A 22,128-nucleotide genomic window follows, 5' to 3' on the forward strand; every position below is an offset into this window, starting at 1 on the left:
GGATGGAGCCTAGATGAGAGGTCTGTCCAATAGAATAGGGAGCGCCATTTTGATTTTTCCATCTGGGACAAATGACCTGAATCTTTTGAGATTATAACTCCGATTGTCCCCAGCTGTGGTGGCTGGTAGCAGGGGATTCTATCACAACACTCCCGTGAAGGACAGCTGTGTCCATGAGGTGACTGTGAGTGGACCCCAAGGGACAAGGGGAGCGGAGAGGAAGTAAAGAAAGTGACTCCCTGGCACACAGTCCCTGAGGCGAAAGCTTCCCCTGTTTTTGCTCCCACACGTAGACAAGAAAGAGTGGAAGGTAAGACAGAGTGAAGGGGAAGCCAGCTGGCATAGCCCCCGTGTGGGAGTGTGGAAACTAGTCTCCCAAGATGGTGCCCATGAGCCACATCTCCCAGGATTCATGCCCTTGTGTAGACCCCTCTTACACTGAACCTGGGCTGGCCTGTGACTCACTTTGGCTGGCAGAATGCACTGAAAGTGACAGTGTAACCTGTGAGGCTGAGCCTTGAGAGACCCACAGCCTCTGCTTTCACCTCTTGGAATGCTTCTTCTTGAACCAAGCCGCCATGCTGTAAGGAAGCCAAGGTGGCCATGTGGGGATGCCCCAGGAGAGAAGAACTGAGGCTTGGCCAACAGCCTCAGCTGAGCATCCATTTTGGACCTTCCAGCTATCCTAGCATCTTAGCCAGCACCAAGTTAAGTGGAAGAACTGCCTGGTAACCCCATAGAATCATGAGAAATAGTACACTGTTACTGTTTTAAGTCATTGAGTCTTGGGGTAGTTTGTCACACAGCAATGGATAACTGAAGTAGGGAGTTTCCCCCAGAACTGACATCGTCACATCTAAATTCTGGGCTCGAGCAAAGTCGGGACAGTCATTTCTTGTGTCCCGATGCTTAGACTACACTATTTTCAGAAAGAGGGGTTATTCTCCAGCACATGGCTGTGATATTGCCTACTAGGGAAAAAAGATGCAGTTTTCCCTACCAACTTGCCAAACAATAGCACAAAACTGAAAGATAATGAGAATTAGGAAGTTTTGATGTGTGTTCGTGTTCACACACACTTACCACTAACCATGAAATTATATAATAATAAATTTCTCCAATTTTAACAATAACAAATTATGGTCAGGATTGTGTGTCGGCCCATCCAGTTATTTCAGAAGAGTCAGGAGGGGTCCTTGGAAGGCATATGCTTGCGGTGCTCAGTAGAAAGACATAATTACTATCTTAGGGTTGCCTGGTTCCCTATCCTTATAATGAGTAAGATATTTAGAGTCCCGAACTGTTTATGTGACATTTCAATAAGTAATGCCGAGATTTGACAACATTACCATATTCCTCTTTTAAAGTCTGAATGCCTCTGCCTTAATCCAAGCTCCTTGGCATTTATTACTGTTTGTTACACTAACAAGTAAGATTATGAGAATTCTAATGAAGGCTTCCAGTGAAAAACTCTGTGATTAAAATGCCATAATAACAGTTGCATGCATTTATGTGCCTGATTATCATAATCTATTTAGCACAAGTAAACATACAAACAGAAGGAGAAAAGCAAACCCAGTGACACTTCAGCTAAAGGAGAATTTGAAATGCAAGGGAGACAATGTAAATATGTAGATGTCTTTGTGTATTCTTTTCATCTCTCTTCTTTCACATCCTTGCCATTTTTTTTTCTGTTTGCTAATGAGAAGACTACACCATCACATGTGGTCCCTGCTCTACCAGGCTGAGGTGCATTTGGGGGCCATCTGCTGGGGCCAGCATCCTAAACAATGCCACCCAGAAAGCGCTGGATATATTTGCAGCCACCTTTGACATCATGAAATAGAAGAAATCGTATCTCAAAGACTACAGTCTTTGATGTGCTCGCTCTCAACACTTAGTTCAGCTGTTCCTCCATTAATGCAAGGCCTGGTGGAGCACGGCCATGCCGTCCCCTGCCCGCCATCTCCCTTCCCCCACGAACACCACATTGTCAACAAATTAACAGAAATCATGCCAGGTTTCTAAATTAGTCTCCCTCTGTACCTCTGCTGGCTTCATTATTTTTCATTCTTAATAAAATGTCAGGCAGGATGGCGACTGGAATCTTCCCCTTGGTAAGGGACTTTGAAGAACTTCCTAAGAGGTGGGAGGAAGACTTTAGTGTAAAAGTGGGATAATGATGACAACCCCGTTTGGGAAATAAAGAAATTTGCTGGAATCCCAAACATGTGGTACAAGGAGATGGCGTAAGCGTGCTTTTTTTCAAAGAAGGAAATAATTTCTCAAACAGAAACATGCAAGTAGTTGATCTGGCGTTAATGCAGAGTAGTGACTGAGCAAATGCACATGGAAAAGCTCAGAAGGGTTGGTTGGTACAGATATTTTGTAGAATATTAGACAAATACGGAAAATCTTTGGGTTTAAATGAACAATGAGGCCCAAAGATGTTGGCTCTTGATTATAGAGATACTTTTGTTTTTATTTCCCAACAACAATTTCAAGGCACATAAAAAATCCTGGAATACTCATATAGGGATTGCTTATAGCTAACATTGATTGAGTTTTTCCTATGTTCAGGCCCTGTTCTAAATGTTTTCCACACGTTATTAAATTTGACCCTCACAATAAACTTGGGAAGAAAATCTATTACAGATGGAGAAACTGAGGCACAGAAAGGTTAAGTAGCCTGCCCAGGATGGCTCTAGTTTAATAAGTGAGGAAATTCTACAATTCTAACCCTGGCAATCTGAATACAGAGCTGGCACTTTTAAACAGAAAACTATTTTAAAATTTTGTACCTTCCATAGCTTAAGAACCACATGTCTTAGTGGAAAGCTATCTATTTTAAGAGAAACAAAATAGTATAGTGCTGATACATAGTAATTCTATGATATATATGCTAGCTATCACCACTAATACAATAATATCATTATTTATAGAAGAGGTATTTCCATTCACACACATTTCCAACACACATTGATATGCATTTTTTAAATTGAAATATTTTTATAGTATGGAGGCCAGCAGGGTACAAAGAGGTAGGAATAATTATCACTAAAAGCCAAACAGCCCGCTGTTTGCCCACCCGGCTCCACATTTACCCGAACATATGGTGGAGCCTGGAAGTCAGCATGCTAAGTACCATATACACCAAATAATCACAGGGGTGAGTTAAAGACACAGCCTTCCTCTTAATTTGACCAATTTAGCATTTAAGGATAGTCTGTCTGTGCCTATCTGGGGAATTTTTTAAACAACAGATTGAAAGAGAAATTAGGGAAGGCAGACAATATTTTGGGATCCACCTAATAAACGTGAACAGCTGTGATGCAGACCATGAGCACAATAAACGATGGGCCCTTCCTTGCAGATGAGAATAAATGGCAGCCTCCCCAGGGTCTGTCCTCCACTGGCGGCTGCGTGCCTGGGCAACCTCATCTACTCGCAGAATGATTTCCACTCATGCCGATGTGCTGTTGTGCTCCCCTGCAGCCCTCTGGCTCGATCTTCTGGACAACATCCTCACGGGTGACTGGACAACTCCACTGAGGGTCCCTCACGCATCTCCAACTCAACGTGTCCAAAGACTGACTCTTCCACTTGGACTCCCTATCTTGGCTGATTAGTTGGGGTGACACCCCATCCATCAAGCCACTCAAGCTGAGAAAACTAACAAGATCGTAGACCACTCCACACCCCTACTCTCCCTATGGAGTCAGTCACCAAGGCTTGCTGATTTTCCGTCCTAAGACTGTCTTCCATCTGTCCCCTCTTCCCCATATCCCTACCACTGTCCAATGTTGGGGTTTACATTAGTTTGCTAGGGCTGCCACTACCAAGTACCACAGACTAGGTGGTTTAAACAACAGGAGGTCTTTGTCTCACAGTTCTGGAGGCTGGAAGTCCAAGACCAAGTTGTCGGCAGCAGGGCTGGTTTCTTCTGAAGCCTCCTTGGCTTGCAGATGGCCGCCGTCTCCACATGGTCTTCGCTCCGTGCATCTGCGTCCTAATCTCTTATTCTTGTAAGGACACCAGTCACATCAGATTAAGGCCCATCCTAATGACCTCACTTTAACTCAATTACCTCTTTAAAACCTTACGTCCAAATACAGACAAATTTTGATGTTCTAGGGGTTAGGATTTCAACACATGAATTTTAGGGAGTCACGATTCAGCTCATAACAGGGTCCTCATCATCTCTCATCTGGACTACCAAAAAAACTCTACATTTCGCAAGGTTTCTACAGCTATAATACCCTCTATTTTCCAAATTTTCTAACAAGGACCATGCATCACTTCTATTATCAGAAAAAATAACGAATTATTTTGAAGAAAACTATGGTGGTCTTCTTTCAACTCATGGGCATCTCCTTGGACATTCTCTGTGTTCTGCTTGAAGCCTCTTCTCTCCTGCTGTGCTTCTCCATTTGCCATCCCATGGCCCTAAATCTGGTCTCTCTTCTTACATTTCCTTCTTACAGGTGACAAATTGGCTGGATGGTCAGCTGGATTTTGGTTTGGGGTCACTCTCCTGGGTTTCACATTCTGCAGTTAACAGACAACAGAAATACTGCAGGGCACGGGGTACTTGAATGGGGTGGTGAGTCGTGATTTAGACCTCCTCAGGGAACGAGACCCATTCTGAAATCAAAACATGGACTTATATTCTTCAGTGTACATAGTGGATTTCATGGATTTTTATCCTAATTCTGCAGTTTAGAAAATTTTGGTCCATTACCCCTCCTGGGGAGGTAACGGGGACACGAGATCCTCCTGATGTCCATCCATATTCCAGCCCCCAGGCGTTGCCAGGCAGGAGAGGGCTCACTGTGGCCGAGCCTCCAGACCTCAAGAGGGGAAAAAGTATCCCTCCAGACTCCAGCAGGGGGCAGCGGGCATGGCCCTCCAGAACGTGGAGGCTGGATCCTGGTCCCTGAGAGAGGGAGAAACAACCCACAGACATGGCAGGGAAGAGACGGCTTCTGCAGAGCCCTGCACAGCACACAGGCCCCATCCATGGAGCTCCCCCCACCTAGCCTTTCAGAATGTCTGGACCTCCCCCCTTGTAGGGTTCTGGTCCTCAGGAAACTCACCCCCATTTTCTGAAGTTCTACACTGACTCCCACCCTTGACAAAAGCAGAGTGATGGGGACCCCCGATGGCTGTATCAGTCAGGGTCCCAAAAGGAAATAGCACACTCAAGTTAGGATACTTTGAGGTAGGTTAATTTACAAAGGGACTAATTACAACCACAGGGTCAGAGTGTAAGGGAACTGCAAGAGACAGTGCAAGGATTGAGCTGGCAGCATCAGAGTTGTCCCCACCCTTTGGCCCAAAAGGACGAGGGGAAAGAGAGATTACCAGAATGCAGAGGAAAGAAAGTAGTGCAGAACAATCTGCCTTAGGAGGAACGGTGTCCTCCTACTGTGGGACACAGCCAGCCCCAGGAGACATTAGAGAGAGGAAGCCCGGGAGATCTATGCCTCAGTTTCCTCCCTCCCACCAGGTTGACTGAGCCCAACCAGAGGAAGCCAGGAGCAGAGGGCAGGCTGGAGGCAGCGGAGAGTGAACCTGCGGAAGCTAAAGCTAGTCACTGTCCATCATCCCTCAGCCCGCAGCACCGTCTCACCTCCAAGCCAATGGCTGAGTCTACTTGGGAAGCATTTCCTACAGCTGCCATACAGCTTACCACAAACTTGGGGGCTTGAAACAACAGATATTCATTCTCTCACAGTCCTGGAGGTCAGAGGTTTGAAATCAAGGTGTCGGCAGGGCTGTGCTCCGTTCAAAGGCTCCAGAGGAGGATCCTTCCCGCCTCTTCCGGCTTCTATGGCTCCACACATCCCTTGGCTTGTGGCTGCATCACTCCAATCTCTGCCTCTGTTGTCACACAGCCTCCTCCCCCTCTGTGTCATCCCTTCATCTCTCTGTCTCAAATCCCTCTCTGCCTGGCTCTTATAAGGACACTTGTCATTGGATTTAGGGCCCACCTGGATAGTCCAGGATGATCTAAAGATTCTTAATTACATCTGCAAAGGCCTTCTTTCCAAATAAGGTCACATTCACAAGTTCCAGGGACTTGGACATGGACATATATTGGGGGGAGAGGGGGGGCGCACCATTCAACACACTAGAAGGGGCAAACATCATAATTCTTGGAAAATAGTCCTGGAAGGAAGCCCCACCCCATCAGAAGCCGTGCTGGCTCCAGCTCAGATTCAGGCCCTGGACCTCAGGAGGACTGTGCCCCATCTCAGGGCAGCTCAGGTGGCAGGTTCTGCTGAATCCGTGTCAGAGTAAGCAGCCAAGGGCAGCTTGATGAACCAGGTGGCCCCTTGGGAGCAGCTGCCTGCCTAACCACGGCTGACCCAGGCCAAGCTCACTGTAGGACATATGTTCTGTTGGGGGGAAGAAGGACCCAGCCTCAGGGGCCAGGGCTGGCCTCCCACCAGCTTTCTTGTACCCTGAGTCCACTCCTTTTCTTATCAGGGCTTCCCATCTCCAGGAAACCCACGTTGCCCACTTCACATGAGTTTTCTGCTAGAAGCTCTGCCTGCACCCTCTCCCTCCCATTGTGTTGGCCTCAGCTGCCACTTCTATGCCCAGAACCCCAGTAACTGTGCTGGAGGTGATGAAGATGACTTTCCAGGTCTTTTCCAGAAACATCCTCCCAGTGCTTCAGGGCATTCACAGCTAGCTGCCTTGGAACTGGTCATAGAGGTTAAAAGTATAGTTTTGAAGTAAGTCAAGCATCAGTGGCAGTAGAAAAATTTTAGTTCCTAGCATTAAAGAGAATGATTCCTAGATGTGACAGCAACTGATAGTTCCCCCAATATCCATTCTCCTCTATTTCCTTTAATATGGGAGTTCCTAAGGTCTTTAATTGGTGGCATTTGGCCCCTCTTCTAAAGACTACATTTCCCAGTCTCACTTGCTTGTAGGTGTAGCCAAGTGACTTGGAGAGGCCAAGGGGATGTGAACAGAAGTGCTGCCTGCAGCCTCTGGGCCTTACCTTCAAGGAAGGTGCTGTGGCCTCTACTTTCCCCTCTCCTTCCTGCTGACCAGAATGCAGGCATGATGGAGCCAGGGCAACCATCAATACAAGAGAGAGAAAATGCAACAGAAGGGAGCATGATAAAGCAACAAGATAGAAAGACTGTGGAGCAACCATCTCGGCTGGGGGATGCCACACACAGACTGCTTCATGAGATAAGTCACTTCTATGTTGACACTCCTGCTGTGCTGAGATGAGGGTTCACGGCTAAGTCACTTAGCAAAGCAGGGCTCCCAGGGGAGACTGGTAAGGGCATAGGGGAGGAGGAGGAAGCTAAGAAAAGCTGAGCTCTCAGGCAAAAGTCCTAGTGTCAGGGCTTCAGCCTGAACTCACAGCGGATCTCTGGGGTAAAAATGATGCCGTGGAGTCATCTCAACCCAGAGCTGGGGGCCTTTGCACCATCCCTGCACTTTGGCTGTCTCCACATTCAGCACAGCAGCTCTGGGCATCCACATGAAGTCCTGGGAGGATGAGTCAGAGATGCTGGCCATGGAAAACGAAAGCTCACCACAGCCTGAAGGGGTCACAGAAAGGGTAAAAAGGGATCTGGGCAGGCATTGATATTGTCGGCCACAGAAGTCTTTGTTACATCAAAATTCAAAAGGCAAATAGCACATAATGAAAAGGCACTTGAAGGAAGAGTAAAGAGACAAACAGGACCCAGAATGTCCACTACAGAAGTTGCCCAGAGTGGGTCCTGGCCATCAGCACGGCCACGTCCAGAATGACACAGAAAGTGACCAGGATGTGCTCATTCAACTTCCCGCAGAGCTTCTTCTAAAGGGAGGATGGCCTCATCACATCGCCGTATTGTACGTCTCAAGTCTTGTGAGGACTTTGCCCTGGGTATCAGTTAGGATTCAGGCTCAAAGACCTGTGCAGTGGAGACATACCTCTTCAGATATCCAAAAGTGCCCCCACTCAGCACTGGGAAGTCCCTTACCTTTGGTTAGGCTTGGTTTAGCTGCGTCAGAAAACCCAACACAAGGGCCGGCCCAGTGGCAGAGTGGTTAAGTTTGTGTGCTCCACTTCAGTGCCCCAGGGTTCACAGATTTGGATCCTGAGTGCGGACCCACACACCGCTCATCAAGCCATGCTGTGGTGGCATCCCACATACAAAATAGAGGAAGATTGGCACAGATGTTAGCTCAGGGACAATCTTCCTCATCAAAAGAAAGGAAGGAAGGAAGGTAAGGAGGAAGGGAGAGAGAGAGAGAGTAAGAGAAAGAGAGAGAGAAAGAAAGGAAGGAAGGAAGGAAGAGAGAGGGAGAGAGGGAGAGGAAGGGAGAGAGAGAGAGAGAAAGAAAGAGAGAGGGAGAGAGAAAGAAAGAAGGAAGGAAGGAAAGAAAGAAAGAAAGAGAGAAAGAAAGGAGACAAGAAGAAAAGAAACTTCAACATAACAATGGGTTTAACAAAGCAGAAGGGATTTGTCCTCATCTAAGGGGATGAGTCTGGGCGTGTCTGGACCCAGGCTGCTTCTCTCTTAATGCTCTTTCACATGTGGTCCCACAGCCACTTCATGATTCCAATGGCTCTTCCAGCCAGCAGGAATTTGAGAACAGAACGAGGACACGCTCCCTACTTTAAGGAAGCCTCTGGAAGTTGCACGCACCACTTCTGTTTACATCCTCCTGGCCAGAACTTGGTCCCAAAGGAGACTGCAAAATATAGTGCTCATTCTGGGTGGCCATGTGCCCAACCAGAAGTTCTATAGAGAAAGTGGAACTGATTTGGGGAAACAACCAGCACTGTTTGCCATATGACTATGGAGGGGGGACAGTGGGTTAACCCCATGCACCCTACTCTAACCACCTTACGGGGCTATTGAGAGAATCAGAAGAAATTCTAATAGTAATCATGGTAGTAACTACTTTTGTTAACGTGTTTGAGAGCGGAAGTGCTCTAGTTTGGTTCCCTGCTGGACCCCTAGCACCTAGGACAGTTCACAGCACAGGAAGGGAGCCCAGTGAATATCAGCTGAGTTCTAATGCTCAAAATCCCTCAGCAGATAAAATGCCCTGGCACACTTGGACCGCTCTACCCAGCTACTCGGAAGAAAGCATTAGCTAATCTTTGGAAGGATCGGAAATGGTACCAGATGTTGACATCGATTAGAATTTGTAGCTTGATGTTTTAAAAGGAGAAATGACATTTTATTCTTCTATGCTGTAGAGTCACAGTGGTCAGACTGTCACCTATTCTGAAATTAGAGATCACGTTTTCCCTGGACTCAGGAACATAAAAGTTGAGCATTTAAATTAGCTGTCAGCAAGGCAGTCTCTCTTCTACCTTGTGACATATTTTGGGACACCACTTGGGTAACAGTTTGGCAACATCTATCAAAATTGCAAATGCACAGATGACCTGACTGAATAATACTAATTCTAGGGATTTCTCCTTGTGCTATTCTACATATATGCAAATGACAATTTACAAGGTATTTCACAGTAGCGTTGTTTGTAATAGGGAAAAGCTACAAATGATCTAAATGTCTTTCACCAGAGCAGCAGCTAAATAAATTCCAGTACATCCATATTACAGAAGGATGGATTTTTTTTTTAAGGAGCAAGCTTTTAATATGTTGTAAAGAAATGATCTCCAAGATATCAACTGAAAAAAAGCAAGGTGGTAAAACGGTATGTATGGTATGTTACCATTTGCATAAAAGGGGGAACAGAGTATACATTTTTATATTTGCTTAGATTTGCAAAGAATATCTCTGGAAGCATAAGCAAGAGATGGTGACTCAGCAAGGGAACCGGGTGGCTGGGGGACAGAAGTTGGAAGCAAATTTTTCATTAGATGCTTTTAATTGAACTATGTGAATATATTACCTATTCAACAAATAAACAAAAGTAACCATAACTAATTAGCTTCATCTCGTGGCCTTATATATATTCTTTAAAGTATGTCTGTCCAGATCTCTCTGACTGATTGCCCTCCAGACAGGAGAGAAGACAGACTATTGTTTTCACAGTTGCAATAAGAAAAAATGGACGTACCTGCAAGTTTCAGGCAGTGGCTAAAAGTGCCCTCCTGGGGACACCTTGGAGAAGCTTACTCAGTGCAGGAGGTTCCTTGACCTCTCATCTGGGGCTCCTAGTGTCCTCGTGTTCTCTGTGACCAAGAGAAGCAGAAAAAGTATCCTCAGGAGATGGGGTGCACAGATTCTGATGCTGTCATGTTCCATTTTGAAGAAGGGGGCAACTGTCTTCACTTAGGTTGGGGGGAGGTTCCTTGCACCTCTGACTGCTCTGGTGAGAGTGTCTGAGGAGCAGGTGCATTGTAAATATGCATATTGTGGCAGGCTGGGCTGTGCAAGTGTGTTTGTGTACACGGGGCCATACATATGCTGTAAGGTACAGAGTGTTCTCTATTTGGTGAAGAAAGCAAAGTAGAGAACAGTGTCTACAGCATGCTACCACTTGGGTAAAAAAGAAGAGAAAGAGAGAGATCTTTAAACACATAGTTCGTACATTCAAAGAATATTTCTGGAGAGGCCGGCCCTGTGGTGTAGTGGTTGAGTTTGGTGCACTCCACTGCAGCGGCCTGGGTTCGCGGGTTTGGATCCCAAGCCTTGATCTACACCACTCGTCACTCATGCTGTGGCAGCAACCCACCTACAAAATAGAAGAAGATTAGCACGGCTGTTAGCTGAGGGTGAATCTTCCTCAAGCAAAAAAAGGGGAAGATTGGCAACAGATGTTAGCTCAGGGTGAATCTTCCTCAGCAAAAATAATAATAATAATATTTCTGGAATACACAAGAAACTATAACAGTGGTGTCTCTGGGGTCTGGGGTAAGGTCAGTTGTTCCAGGGAGACTTGCGCTTGTCATCAAATACCCTTTCTACTATTTGAGTTTTATTTTCGCCGTGTGCTATATAGTACCTATTCAAAACAAGATTTTAGAGAAGAAAGAATTCCAATTTATATAATATGGTTTCTTTCTTTCTTTTTCTCTTCTTCCTTCCCCTCCTCCCCCCACCTCCTCTTCTTTCCTCTCCTCCTCCTCCTTTTTCTCCTTTTAGTGGAAACTATAAATACAGTCTAAACAGAATGGCCTCTTCCCTTAGACTTAGTCTTATAGTCAACCCAGAAGTGGATGATTTTTTGTTGTTGTTGGAAGTGGGGAAAGAAAAGAAAATTGAATGTCTAAAACTCCAGCATCTTCCAAAATTACAGAACCTGAGTTCTGCTCTGGTCACAGCCCCAGACTAGGAATGTTCTGCTCACACACTGAACATTCTCCTTTGAGCCAATCCAAGTCTCAGACGCATGGGCTCAATTTCCCGCACATCTGACACCAGGCAAAGTGGGAACCAGTCCTCCCCACCACACCCGCTGGGAAGGGAGAGACTCCTCAAAGGAGAACCAGCCTGCTGCAGAGAGCCCAGCAGGAGCCCTGACTCCGTGGTCCTCTGACCTTGAGGGCACACACAGTGGAAACATGTTCTCAGAGTTTCTGGTTCTGATTGGCTATTCAGGGCTGGACAGAGGCTGGAGCGGAGGACCTGCACAAGCCACGTTGGTGCAGGCCTACACTGTTAAAGGGGTCAGGTGCATCTTGCACGGATGTGGAAAGATGTCCAAGAGACGCTAAGAAATGAAAGAGGCAGGTTATCAGGCCTGGGTACAGTCTGGAAGGACTTCACCAACATCTTGACAGTGGCTTGATGGAGGAAATGGGGTTGGACTACTGACAACTTTTGCTTTCTGTATTAGTTCAAAGTTTTCTGTTTTCATAAGGGGCATGCATTTTTTTAAATGCTTATTGAATTTTATTTAACAGATGGTCAAGGGGGCGGGAGCAAGGACTATTCAAATGGCCGCGGGGGAACTGAGGAATCCGGAGGAAAGAGCCTTGTCAGCCCCAGAAACGGTCTGAGTCTGGGACTGGAAGATCCAAGGACCTTGGAGGAAGGAGCATGTTTGAGGCTCAGCCCCCAAAAGACCCAGGGCAGGGATTCTCTAACCTGACTGTGCCCCTGCACCCCCTGGGGACCTTGATTAACTTAGATTCTGTCTCTCTGGGTCTGGATGAGCCCGAGATTCTGTATTTCTAAGGAGCTCCCACATGATGTTTGTCCTGTGGTCCCGGGACCACAAGGGTTGGAGACAGGCCGGCGGGGGCGGGGAGTCTCAGGTCCAGTGTGTGTCATTTTAACAACGAGCAAAATAAAAAATAAAATTCAGATATATGCATTAGAGGAGGAATGAGAAAGAGAAGGGACAGGGAGCGACTAACAGAAGCGAGAGGAAAATAACAGAAAGGGAAGGAAAAAGGGGAGAAACACTAGAACGTGCCCATCTCCTGTCTTTCCCGCCCGCTTCTCCAAATCCCTAGTCGAGGCCTGGTGCGCGGTGCAAGGTGCCCCCGGCTCTTCTGCGGCGCTGCGATGGTCCCCACCCGGCGGCAGTTGCGAGCAGCAGGCCCAGCGCGGCGTCCACTTCGCTGCGCGGGCCGCCAGCCCGGCACCCACGCAGCGGGGTCCTGGATTCCCGGTGCGCTCAGCCGCCGCCGCGCGCACTGGGGTCTCGGGCGGGGAGACGTGGCTGGGTGTCCCCTGCCGGGTGTCTGTTCGGGCTGAGCGGGGGAGTGGGGCGGGGGGAGGGTGCGCAGCCGGGGTTCCCTAGCCACGCCATCGCCCAGCGATCAGGACCCCGAGGCTCTTCTGGCCTCGCGTGCCTCTCCCTTCGCGTGGCCCGAAGCTGACGGGCAGTGGCCTGAGCCCATCTCTGGCTCTGGCTCTGGCTCTGGGCGCAAGGCTCGGCCTCAAGCGGAGAGCAGGCCGGTCCCTCGCGACCCCGGAGAGCCCGGGAGCCGCGCGCTCTCCTGTCCATCCGTCCCAGTGGGACGGGATTGAGAGCGTCCCGGAGGGGACCTAGTGCGGCACATTACCAGATGACCCATTTGGCTTGTGGTGGGGGTTCTGTACCTCACCTCTTATATGGCCAGTAGTGGGCAGCATGGGCCTCAACCGGCATTTTTGAAATCGGTTTAATTAGGAGGGAAATTTGTACCTTTGGCGCTATTGCTGTTGTCTCTTGCAGTGTGGAAACTCCTATAAAATTCGTTGGATAGCTGTCTTACCACTGGTCCTTCGTTCGATTTATTGAGCCCGTCTTGGGCCCGTCCCTGGTCTGGGCTCCAGGGATGCAAAGTGAGTTCAGGGAAAGCGAAGACCCTCGAGGCGCTCCCCTGAGGGAGCCAGACCCTCCCAATAGAGGTGAACACTGACAGGGAGCAGGGAGAGAGCCCTGGGTGCTACAGCTCAACCCCGGGTTGGTGGGCTTCCCAGGCTGACCCCTGAAAGGCTAGTACAAGACACACACATGAACCGAAAGAAGGGCGAGGGGCTGGGGGAGCACTTGGGAAGATGGGAATTAGCATCGTTCCCCAAGTGCTCCGGGGGCCTGAGAAAGGGGGCGTCGGAAGGGGAGAGGTTAAGAAGGCGCAGGGCCAGATCAGGACCCCGTAGGCCGCCTTAAAGGGCTCAGACGTGATCGTGCAGGCAATGGGGAGATGTCACACTGCTACATTTTCCCAATGTAGCAAGCCAGGCCAGCCACCCCGTGCTTGGAGCAGAGCAACAATCACCCTTCCGTACGCGGAGGTGAGAGGCTCCACGCCCTGCACACACGCAGCGTCCCTGGGTCCACCTCGCAGCGGTGTGCAGGGGCCGGAGAGCACACACATCCGGTCTCCGGAAACTGGTGGCGCAGAGTTGTCACCTGGAGCCTGGAAGAGTCTCCCCGCGCTCAGAAGCCTGCTGCGTCTTCTCACCAAGGGTCTTAGCCCCAGACTAGGTCGGGGTTTCCCGGGCCCCTGTGTCCCCGCTGCCCTATAACCGAGTGGAGCACACCCCACCTCAGGGTCCGCCACCTGACCAAGGACACCCCCACCCGCGCTTTCCAACCTGTTCACTCTCTGGATTAATCTCGACGCGCGATGGGGGAGCGCCTAGTGTCTCATGGATGGAGGGGGCCGGGGAAGCAGATAAAGGTACAGGACAGAGCCACAGAGACCCCTGGGCCTTGGGGTCCCGAGATTGAACCCAGCTCCTACCTTGACCTCTAGTTTTCAGTACCTTCATCTGTAAGATGGGACAACGGGCCTCCCTCTTAACATTTGGGTGAGAAAATGCTTTGTAGGTAAAACAAAAACAAAAACAAAACAACTTCATTCCACTGTGAACTTGGGGAGCAGGTTAATTTCAGTGGCCCTGACGCTTAGCAGCAGGTGGCAGTTGTGCTGGCTTGACAGAAGGGGTTGATGGGGGGAGGGGCTGACTCCCGGAAGTGGCTATCATTTTGAGGTTTTGTTAGGCTGCCCTTTAGCTTCCTGGAGCAGCCTCCCTCCCCCTAAGATCCAGAACATTCCTCCCAAATTTTCCCCTAGGCCCAGCCTTCCTGACACCCAAGCCTGAGCCAGGCCAGGGCAGTGGGTCCTCGAGCCTCAGCACCTCACAGCCCTGGAATAGCTTGAGTATTAGCAGAATAGAGAAACTACAAGAGGAGGCTGCCGTTTGAACCTCTCCCGTGCTCCAACTCACAGCAGACACACTCTTAGAGGCCACAGGTAGCTTCTAGAACCCCACTTTAGGAATGAGAACCTGAAGCCAGGAGTTCACAATGGTAATCTCTAAGTCTCTGACTCACATTCCTCAGCTGCCTCCCTCACCTCGCCCTGCCTCCCTGGACCTGCCCCTCTGCTCCCTGGACCTTGGGCAAATGGCCACATCTCTCTGAGTGTCAGTTTCCCCATCAGTAAAATGGGAGTAACACCTCCCTCCTGCCATCAGTGAGAGATTAAATGAGATGAAGTCTGTCAAGACCTGCTAAGGGCCTGCATCTGTAGGTCGTCTTTAGCCAGAGTTGTCATTAGATAGAAGCCACCACCCCTGTCATTCTAAAGGTTCCATATACCCAGTAATGCAAATTACAGATCCCGTGGTTTACTTTGTGCACCAAATAAATACACATACACCTTCACCCAAATTTACGAGTATTTTACCAGTCGCATTTCACACTAGCCCAGGTGCACATTTACATATGTGCGCATTCAGAAGTATTTACCAAAGTCAGGTCCTGTGCTCCGTGCGGCCCCCCTGCGCCCTCCCCAACCACACTCCCACCCCCACCCCCCACCTCCCACCTCGACATCGGGATGACCCGGGACAGCTCTTCGAGCTGAGTCTGGCAAGGAAGACGAATGTCATTTGTTTGCAGAGTTCTGCTTTCGGAGGGGGCTCATCGCTCACATTTGGGCGCCAAACGCTGCCATTCCACATCCTTTCTAGTTTCCGGACCAGAACTATGGCTGAAATGGTTTTTTCTTTCCTTTCCGGGGCCTGGAGCTTCCCCTCCCACTGCTTGCCCTGGCCCGCCCTGCGCAACGACGAAGCTCTCCTAGGCAGCCAAGCCGAAAAACCGGCTGAATGTGTGCAGGAACCTGAGGAAGGGAAAGGCGAGAAGGGAAAGAAAGGCCCGAGAGGAACCGGGGAGCAGTGGGAGGTCTGCGTCTTGGAGCTCCGCACGAGCCCGCCCCGGCCCGTTTGGCACAAGCTCCTCCCGGGCCGCCAGGCGGCTGAGCAAAGGCCGGCCCGACACGCACCCGGCCTTTTGTAGGAAAGAAACACAAAGGAGAGGGAAAAACATGTCTTCCGTTTTGACGGAGGAGGCCGACAGCTCCAGGATGCCTGGGCCAACCAGGAACTCTCAGAGCCCGGGCCCATTAGCCTTGGCAAGTGAGCACTCAATTTCGCGGGAAGGGGCTGCGGTCCAGCTGCGCGCTCCGGTGGGAACCGTGGTGCCCGGGACCTGCCCGGGACGTTCACACTAGGCGCCCAACGCAAGACCTGGCCAAGTGCCCTACGCCTCCAGGACGCCCAAGGACAAGCGCCTGTGGCCCGGCTCTAGTTTCCGATTACTCCTGGAGGGGGAGGAGGACTCGGAGACATGGCAACATGTGTCCAGCGACCTATATGCCCCTGGATCAAAGGAGCCCAGGGGGACACAGACTGCCTTCACCCCACCCCCAGCAACTGTCTGGCGACCAGAGGACATTGAGGGAGGCTGCGGGGGAAGGGGCTTGCAACCCAGGGCTGCCAGCCCGAGCTCCGGGCGGGGGGATTGAGGATAGCCAGGTGCCGCTGCACAGCCCAAGAACAGCCACCACTGACTGCCGCGGCTCAGTGGCGCGGGGCTGGGGCCTGGAGCGTGCGGAAACTGGCGAGCACACCAGCTCTCCTGCCTCCGGACCTTCCTGGGCTCTAAACTCGCGCCGTGCCAGTAGCGGCCCCACAACTTTCGCCCTTGCTTCCAATTCCAGCTACTGCAGCAAGATCGTAAAGAACCCCAGAACGCGCGCTCTCGAGGACCGCTGGACGCAGAGCAGTCGCCGGTGGCAAGTAACAAAAAAAGGAACCGGGGCTCCGGGACACGCGTTCGCCGCTGGACTAACCCCAGCGGCTGCAACCCAGACGCGTACACGTTGCGCCTGCTGGTGTTTATTAGATGCAGTGGCGTGCGCACAAGTCCACGCCCCAGCTGGTGGCCCACAGCTCACAGCCTCATGAATGTCCTCACCGCCGGTGGCCGGGGAGTCTCAAAGAAATGATCCTTAAATATCTGAGTTCTTCCTGGTCCCCACCCCCTGTTCCCTGCGTTCTTCCATGTGACAGCTTCTCCTAATTGAGCGGCTATGGGTCATCCTCCGTAACGGTTGGACGACATATCTCCACGCTTCAGTTCTTCATGTTTTAAATACATATTTAACGGATGGCTGCAGAGCCAGCTGGAAAACACGCGGGTTGAAACATAATGCTCCAGAAGGCACGAGATTGAGGCGAAGGAGAGAGCCTGCTCGCCGGGGCTTTTCTAGCACAGACGGGATGGGGGGACCTAGCCAGGACCTGGAAGCCACAGCGGGGGTTTCCTTTTGTATTTGTTTATTTTGTAACTTTGCTCCTTGAACGCGAATTCCTTACTACGCCTATGTGTCTATTTTTTAAGCCACACATGCAAATTAAAAGTTCTCAAAAAACGGTGGTAACCAGAAGATGATAACACTCCCATGGGGAGAGGGCCGTGGCTTGTGCGTGTGTGTGTGTGTGCGCGCGCGCGCGCGCACACACACACACACACACACACACAGTATAAACGGCTGGAGTTCAGGATCTGCCAAAACAAACACTTCTGTCCTGGAAATGTATGCATGTGAGAAACTCAGCTGAGGGAAAAGGTTAACATCTGCGGAGACGGACAGCGGCTTCTAGATAAACAACCGCCAGCGCTGGCATGTCCAGTCCAGTCTGGGCAGCGCTGCAAAAGGTTAGCCATTTTTTCTGTAGGCTTGCGGCAGACCCAGACTCTCTATTTTCCCATCTGTAAAACGGGTAGATGCGTCGGTATCTCGGAACTACCTCAGTTATGCGCTTCTCCAGACCCGACTTAATTCCTCATGGCCAAGGGTTTCTGGGTTTGGGAGCCAGGCTGCTGTAAAATGTGACCGAACGCGGCCGCGAGTGTTTGGATCTCGCTGTCTGGCCCATGGTGAGCAGAAGTTTTTGCCCTGACCTGAGACCTCTTTTTGCAGGCAAACCCATGTGCCCCCTACCCCATGGCGTGGTGAAGACCACAAAGATGATGCTGAAAATACCATCATCCGGTTCCCGCGCTGGGAAGGGGGTTCTTAACTCTGGGCTCGCCTCTAGCGTGGTTACTGTATGAAAATAACTCGTTCCTGTGTCTACTCGAGTCATCTTCAACTTAATGAAGACTTGTGATTTCTTTCAAAACACCGTCCTGGAGTCGGTCTCCTGCTTCCTTCTCCTTCTTCCTCTCAAAACTCTGGCCCCAGCTGGGGGCGCTACCGGCCGCCCGACGAGCTGCGACAGCGGCCACCTAGACGCGCGCTTAGAGTGAGAAGAAAGTAGGAGCTTTGTGCCTGGTTATCCTTTCCTTTTGGGGCTCAAAATGCCCACAGTTGATGAAACCCATGATGTGGGGACAGGCGGCGAGAACCCAGAAAGAGCGACAGGAAAAGCAAAGGAGGAGACTCTAGCCGCGGCTCCTGGGTCGCTAGGGTTATCCGCGCGCATCCCAAAAGATACGACTGCGTTGGGTATCAGGTTAGTCTGTCTGCAGAGCCCCTAGCCCACCCCATCTCCCAGCCTAACTCTGTGGTCACCGTATTTTTATAGAAGTGTGACAACGTTTCCTCTTTCCCTTGGTCCCAACCGCGCTCGGCTCTCTCTACTTCCCCCACGGGCCTGCCCTCCCCCACCCCCTCGCCCTCGGTCCCTCCTCCAGTCCCTCCCCAAGAATCTCCCGGCCGCGGGCCCCCATTGGCTGCGCGCGGGGAGGAGGCGTGTGCCGGGCCGGGCGAGTTTCATTGAGCGGAATTAGCCCGGATGACATCAGCTTCCCAGCCCCCCGGGCGGGCCCAGCTCATTGGCGCCGCCGCCCCTCCAGGACCCGCACATTGTTCCCCGCCCCCGCCTCGGCCACCGCCGCCGTCGCCGCCGCCACCGGGCTATAAAAACGGGCAGAGCGCCGAAAGGTGCGGATGCTTATTATAGACCGACGCGACATCAGCGCCCGGACCACGGTTCTCTGCTGCGGCTTTGGGGAACCAGCTCCTCTAATTGCATCCACAGTAAGTGTCCCCGCCCCCCAGCAGTCCCTGCCTGTATCCCAGGAACAGACGCCCCTTAACTCAGCTGCGACCCAGGAAGCTCTGATAGAGGGGGCTCCGATCCCGCCCCTACCAGTCAGTTCCCCTGAGCGGCTTCGCTGCTCTGACCCTCCCCACACTCATCGCAGCATCCCCTACGCCCGAAAGCGAGGAGTCGGGGCGACGACAGTTCCTTTTCCCCAAGTCCCGGTCAGCTGGCGAGCTCTCCGCGGTCCCCGACGCAGCTTATGGAATCTGGGCCCCGCGCGGGCGCTGCGAGCGTGTGTGCGCGTGTGTTTGCTCCGCGGTGTCGATGGAGATAAGGTGGATGCGTTTGAGGAACCAAATACTTCTCTGTTTAGATCTCCACCCTCCCCCCGCCCCCTCCAAAAAAAAACCCTCGCTCGCTACTCTTCCAGTCCTGGAGATCCAGGCTTCCCATTCCTAACTGAAGGCATAAAACCTCTAGAATGCCACCCTCACTGAGGGGCATCCATACTCCCCGAAACAAAACCACCTGTGGAGGGGAGGCGACGGGGAGGGAAACAGAGAGATGACTTAAGCGTACCTGTGTACCGCTGGAAGGAAGGCCAGAGAGAGCGAGGTGGACACAGAGCGACCCGCCGCCGCGCCTGGACCCCGCGCTGCGGTGCAGACGGGAGCGGCTTTTCTCTCACCGACTTCGTGCCTCTCTCTATTGATCTCGATCGATCTCTGTCTCTCTCCTGTTTTTTTCTCTTCTCTGCAGGAGGTGTGCGTGGAAGCTCTGAGGGCCAAGGGAGGGAGGACTCAGCCAAAGCGCGACTATCCCTCGGGGCCATGGACTCGGACGCCAGTCTGGTGTCCAGCCGCCCGTCGTCGCCAGAGCCCGATGACCTTTTTCTGCCCGCCCGGAGTAAGGGCAGCGGCGGCAGCGGCTTTACGGGAGGCACCGTGTCTTCGTCCACGCCGAGCGACTGCCCGCCAGAGCTGAGCGCCGAGCTGCGTGGCGCCATGGGCACGGCGGGCGCGCACCCCGGGGACAAGCTGGGCGGCGGCGGCTTCAAGTCATCCTCGTCCAGCACCTCATCGTCCACGTCGTCGGCGGCCGCGTCGTCCACCAAGAAGGACAAGAAACAGATGACAGAGCCCGAGCTGCAGCAGCTGCGCCTCAAAATCAACAGCCGCGAGCGCAAGCGTATGCACGACCTCAACATCGCCATGGATGGGCTGCGCGAGGTCATGCCCTACGCGCACGGCCCGTCCGTGCGCAAGCTCTCCAAGATCGCCACGCTGCTGCTGGCGCGCAACTACATCCTCATGCTCACCAACTCGCTGGAGGAGATGAAGCGGCTGGTGAGCGAGATCTACGGCGGCCACCACGCCGGCTTCCACCCGTCGGCCTGCGGCGGCCTGGCGCACTCAGCGCCCCTGCCCGCCGCCACGGCACACCCCGCGGCCGCCGCGCACGCCGCGCACCACCCGGCGGTGCACCATCCCATCCTGCCTCCGGCCGCCGCCGCTGCCGCCGCTGCTGCCGCCGCCGCCGCGGTGTCCAGCGCCTCCCTGCCCGGTTCCGGGTTGTCGTCGGTCGGCTCCATTCGGCCCCCGCACGGCCTGCTCAAGTCTCCTTCGGCAGCGGCGGCGGCCCCGCTGGGGGGCGGAGGCGGCGGCAGCGGGGGCAGCGGCGGCTTCCAGCACTGGGGCGGCATGCCCTGCCCCTGCAGCATGTGTCAGGTCCCACCGCCGCACCACCACGTGTCGGCCATGGGCACCGGCAGCCTGCCGCGCCTCACCTCCGACGCTAAGTGAGCGGTCCCGCTGCGGCGCGTTCTGGCGAGCAGGGGTGCCCAGAGGCCGCGGGGGAAGCAAGGACCGGCCGGCGCTGGGGTCTGGGAACTCAGTTCCGAGGAGGAGCGTAGGACCATGGGCTGGGGTGGGGGGCGATGGTGAGGACTCCAGCGCCGGGGAAGCTAAGCAACGGGGGCGCGCGCTGAACAGTGCGGAGGGAGAGGGGCGTTCGCTCCCGGACCTGGTCCAGCCCTCTCTGGCTTTAAACAGCGCTGGTCCGGTAGACACCATTTATAAGAAGGCACCGCTGCGTGCATCCCTCCCTCGACCCTCTCCCCCACAAAAAAGATGATCCTATAAACTGTGGTTTCCCCGTGAACAAGGTCGCATTCGGCGCGGGCAGCACTAGGTTACAGTGGGGCGGGGGGCAGGGAGGAGAGCATTGAGGACTTCCTCTCCTCGCTCCTTCCGTGGCGGGTGGGAGACTCGCGGGAGCCGCCCTCCAGGAGCGGCGGTCTGGCCTCTCCCTCAAGGGTCGTCCCTGGCCCAGGGCCAGGGGCAGCGAGTTATTTGGAAGCTGGCATTCGGTACCAGAAGCATTTAGGGTCGTGTCGGATCTCGATAGCTGGGTAAACTCACAACCGTCTGAGAACTGTTGCCGTTCCTCCCTGTCGCTCCAATTGGTTTGGGGGTTTGTGGTTTTCCGATAATCTGGATAATCTGTCGATGTTCCTTTGTCAACAGCATGAGCAAGCTTTATAGACGGTCAGAGTAGAACCACTTGTGGATTGGAATAACCTAAAACTGTCGACTTTGGGGGCGGGTGGTTTTTAGTTATTTTAAAATAGACTCTCTCCCCCCTTCCCCATTCTTTCCGTCTCTGAGCACGAAATGATTTGGTTTCTTACCCGATTGGGGCAGTCGTTTTGGTACCTGAGGGTTTGCCGGAACTCACAGGCTGTTGCCGTGAATCCAGCTTGGGTTATTTGTGGGTTCTCTTGGCTTTTTAAAGTTTTCTTTCTTGGGTGTGTAAATATAATATCCATGATGAGGTAAGTGCGTGCGGCTAAGCTTTGCTCACGTGACTGCCAGCCCCACCGGAGTCTAAGCTGGGTTTCCTCTATTTCGGTTTCTTTTTGCCAAGTTTAACACAAATGACAAACTCCTCCACGTGCTTCCTGCGTCCGCAGAAACGCCTCGGCGCTACCCGAGTTGCAATATGGGCTCCTCAGCGTCTGCCAAGTAACATCTCTCCTCTGAACGCAGACCCTCGCAGAGAGTGTATCATCTGTTTTATTTTTGTAAAAAGAAAAAAAGTGCTAAATAATATTTATTACTTGTTTGGTTGCAAAAACGAAATAAATGATCGAGTGTTGAGATTTTAAATAAAACCTAAAGTCGGGTGTCTTCCAGCCGTATGGTTGGGTGGGGGTGCGGGGAGCCATCCCGAGAAGGGAGTTCAGGACTCCATCCCTTGGAGCCGGATTTGGGGACCATTCCGCTGGTTTCATCCCGGAGAAAAATAGTTTGACTATTCTCCTTCTCCCGCCACCCCCCCTCCACCCCCCCAAACACACTTACGTTCTCTTTAAGACACATTTTGAGCACATCCTCCGGGGGTT

General features: G+C 52.1%; 1 protein-coding gene across 2 annotated transcripts; it reads left to right on the forward strand.

The window, feature by feature from the left end:
• Nucleotides 1-18,506: 18,506 nt before the first annotated feature.
• Nucleotides 18,507-21,897, forward strand: OLIG2 (oligodendrocyte transcription factor 2). Of its 2 annotated transcripts, none has more exons than XM_070597229.1 (2): nt 18,507-18,718; nt 19,485-21,897. In XM_070597229.1, exon 2 carries the CDS (start codon nt 19,556-19,558, stop codon nt 20,525-20,527), a length of 972 nt encoding a protein of 323 aa, XP_070453330.1. In that variant the 5' UTR covers nt 18,507-18,718; nt 19,485-19,555; the 3' UTR covers nt 20,528-21,897. The 2 variants fall into 2 exon arrangements, with proteins under 2 accessions (XP_070453330.1, XP_070453329.1); XM_070597228.1 differs by lacking the exon at nt 18,507-18,718 and adding an exon at nt 18,802-19,060.
• Nucleotides 21,898-22,128: the final 231 nt, after the last annotated feature.

Source organism: Equus przewalskii, chromosome 27 (genome assembly GCF_037783145.1).
Source record: "Equus przewalskii isolate Varuska chromosome 27, EquPr2, whole genome shotgun sequence".
NCBI lineage: Eukaryota > Metazoa > Chordata > Mammalia > Perissodactyla > Equidae > Equus > Equus przewalskii.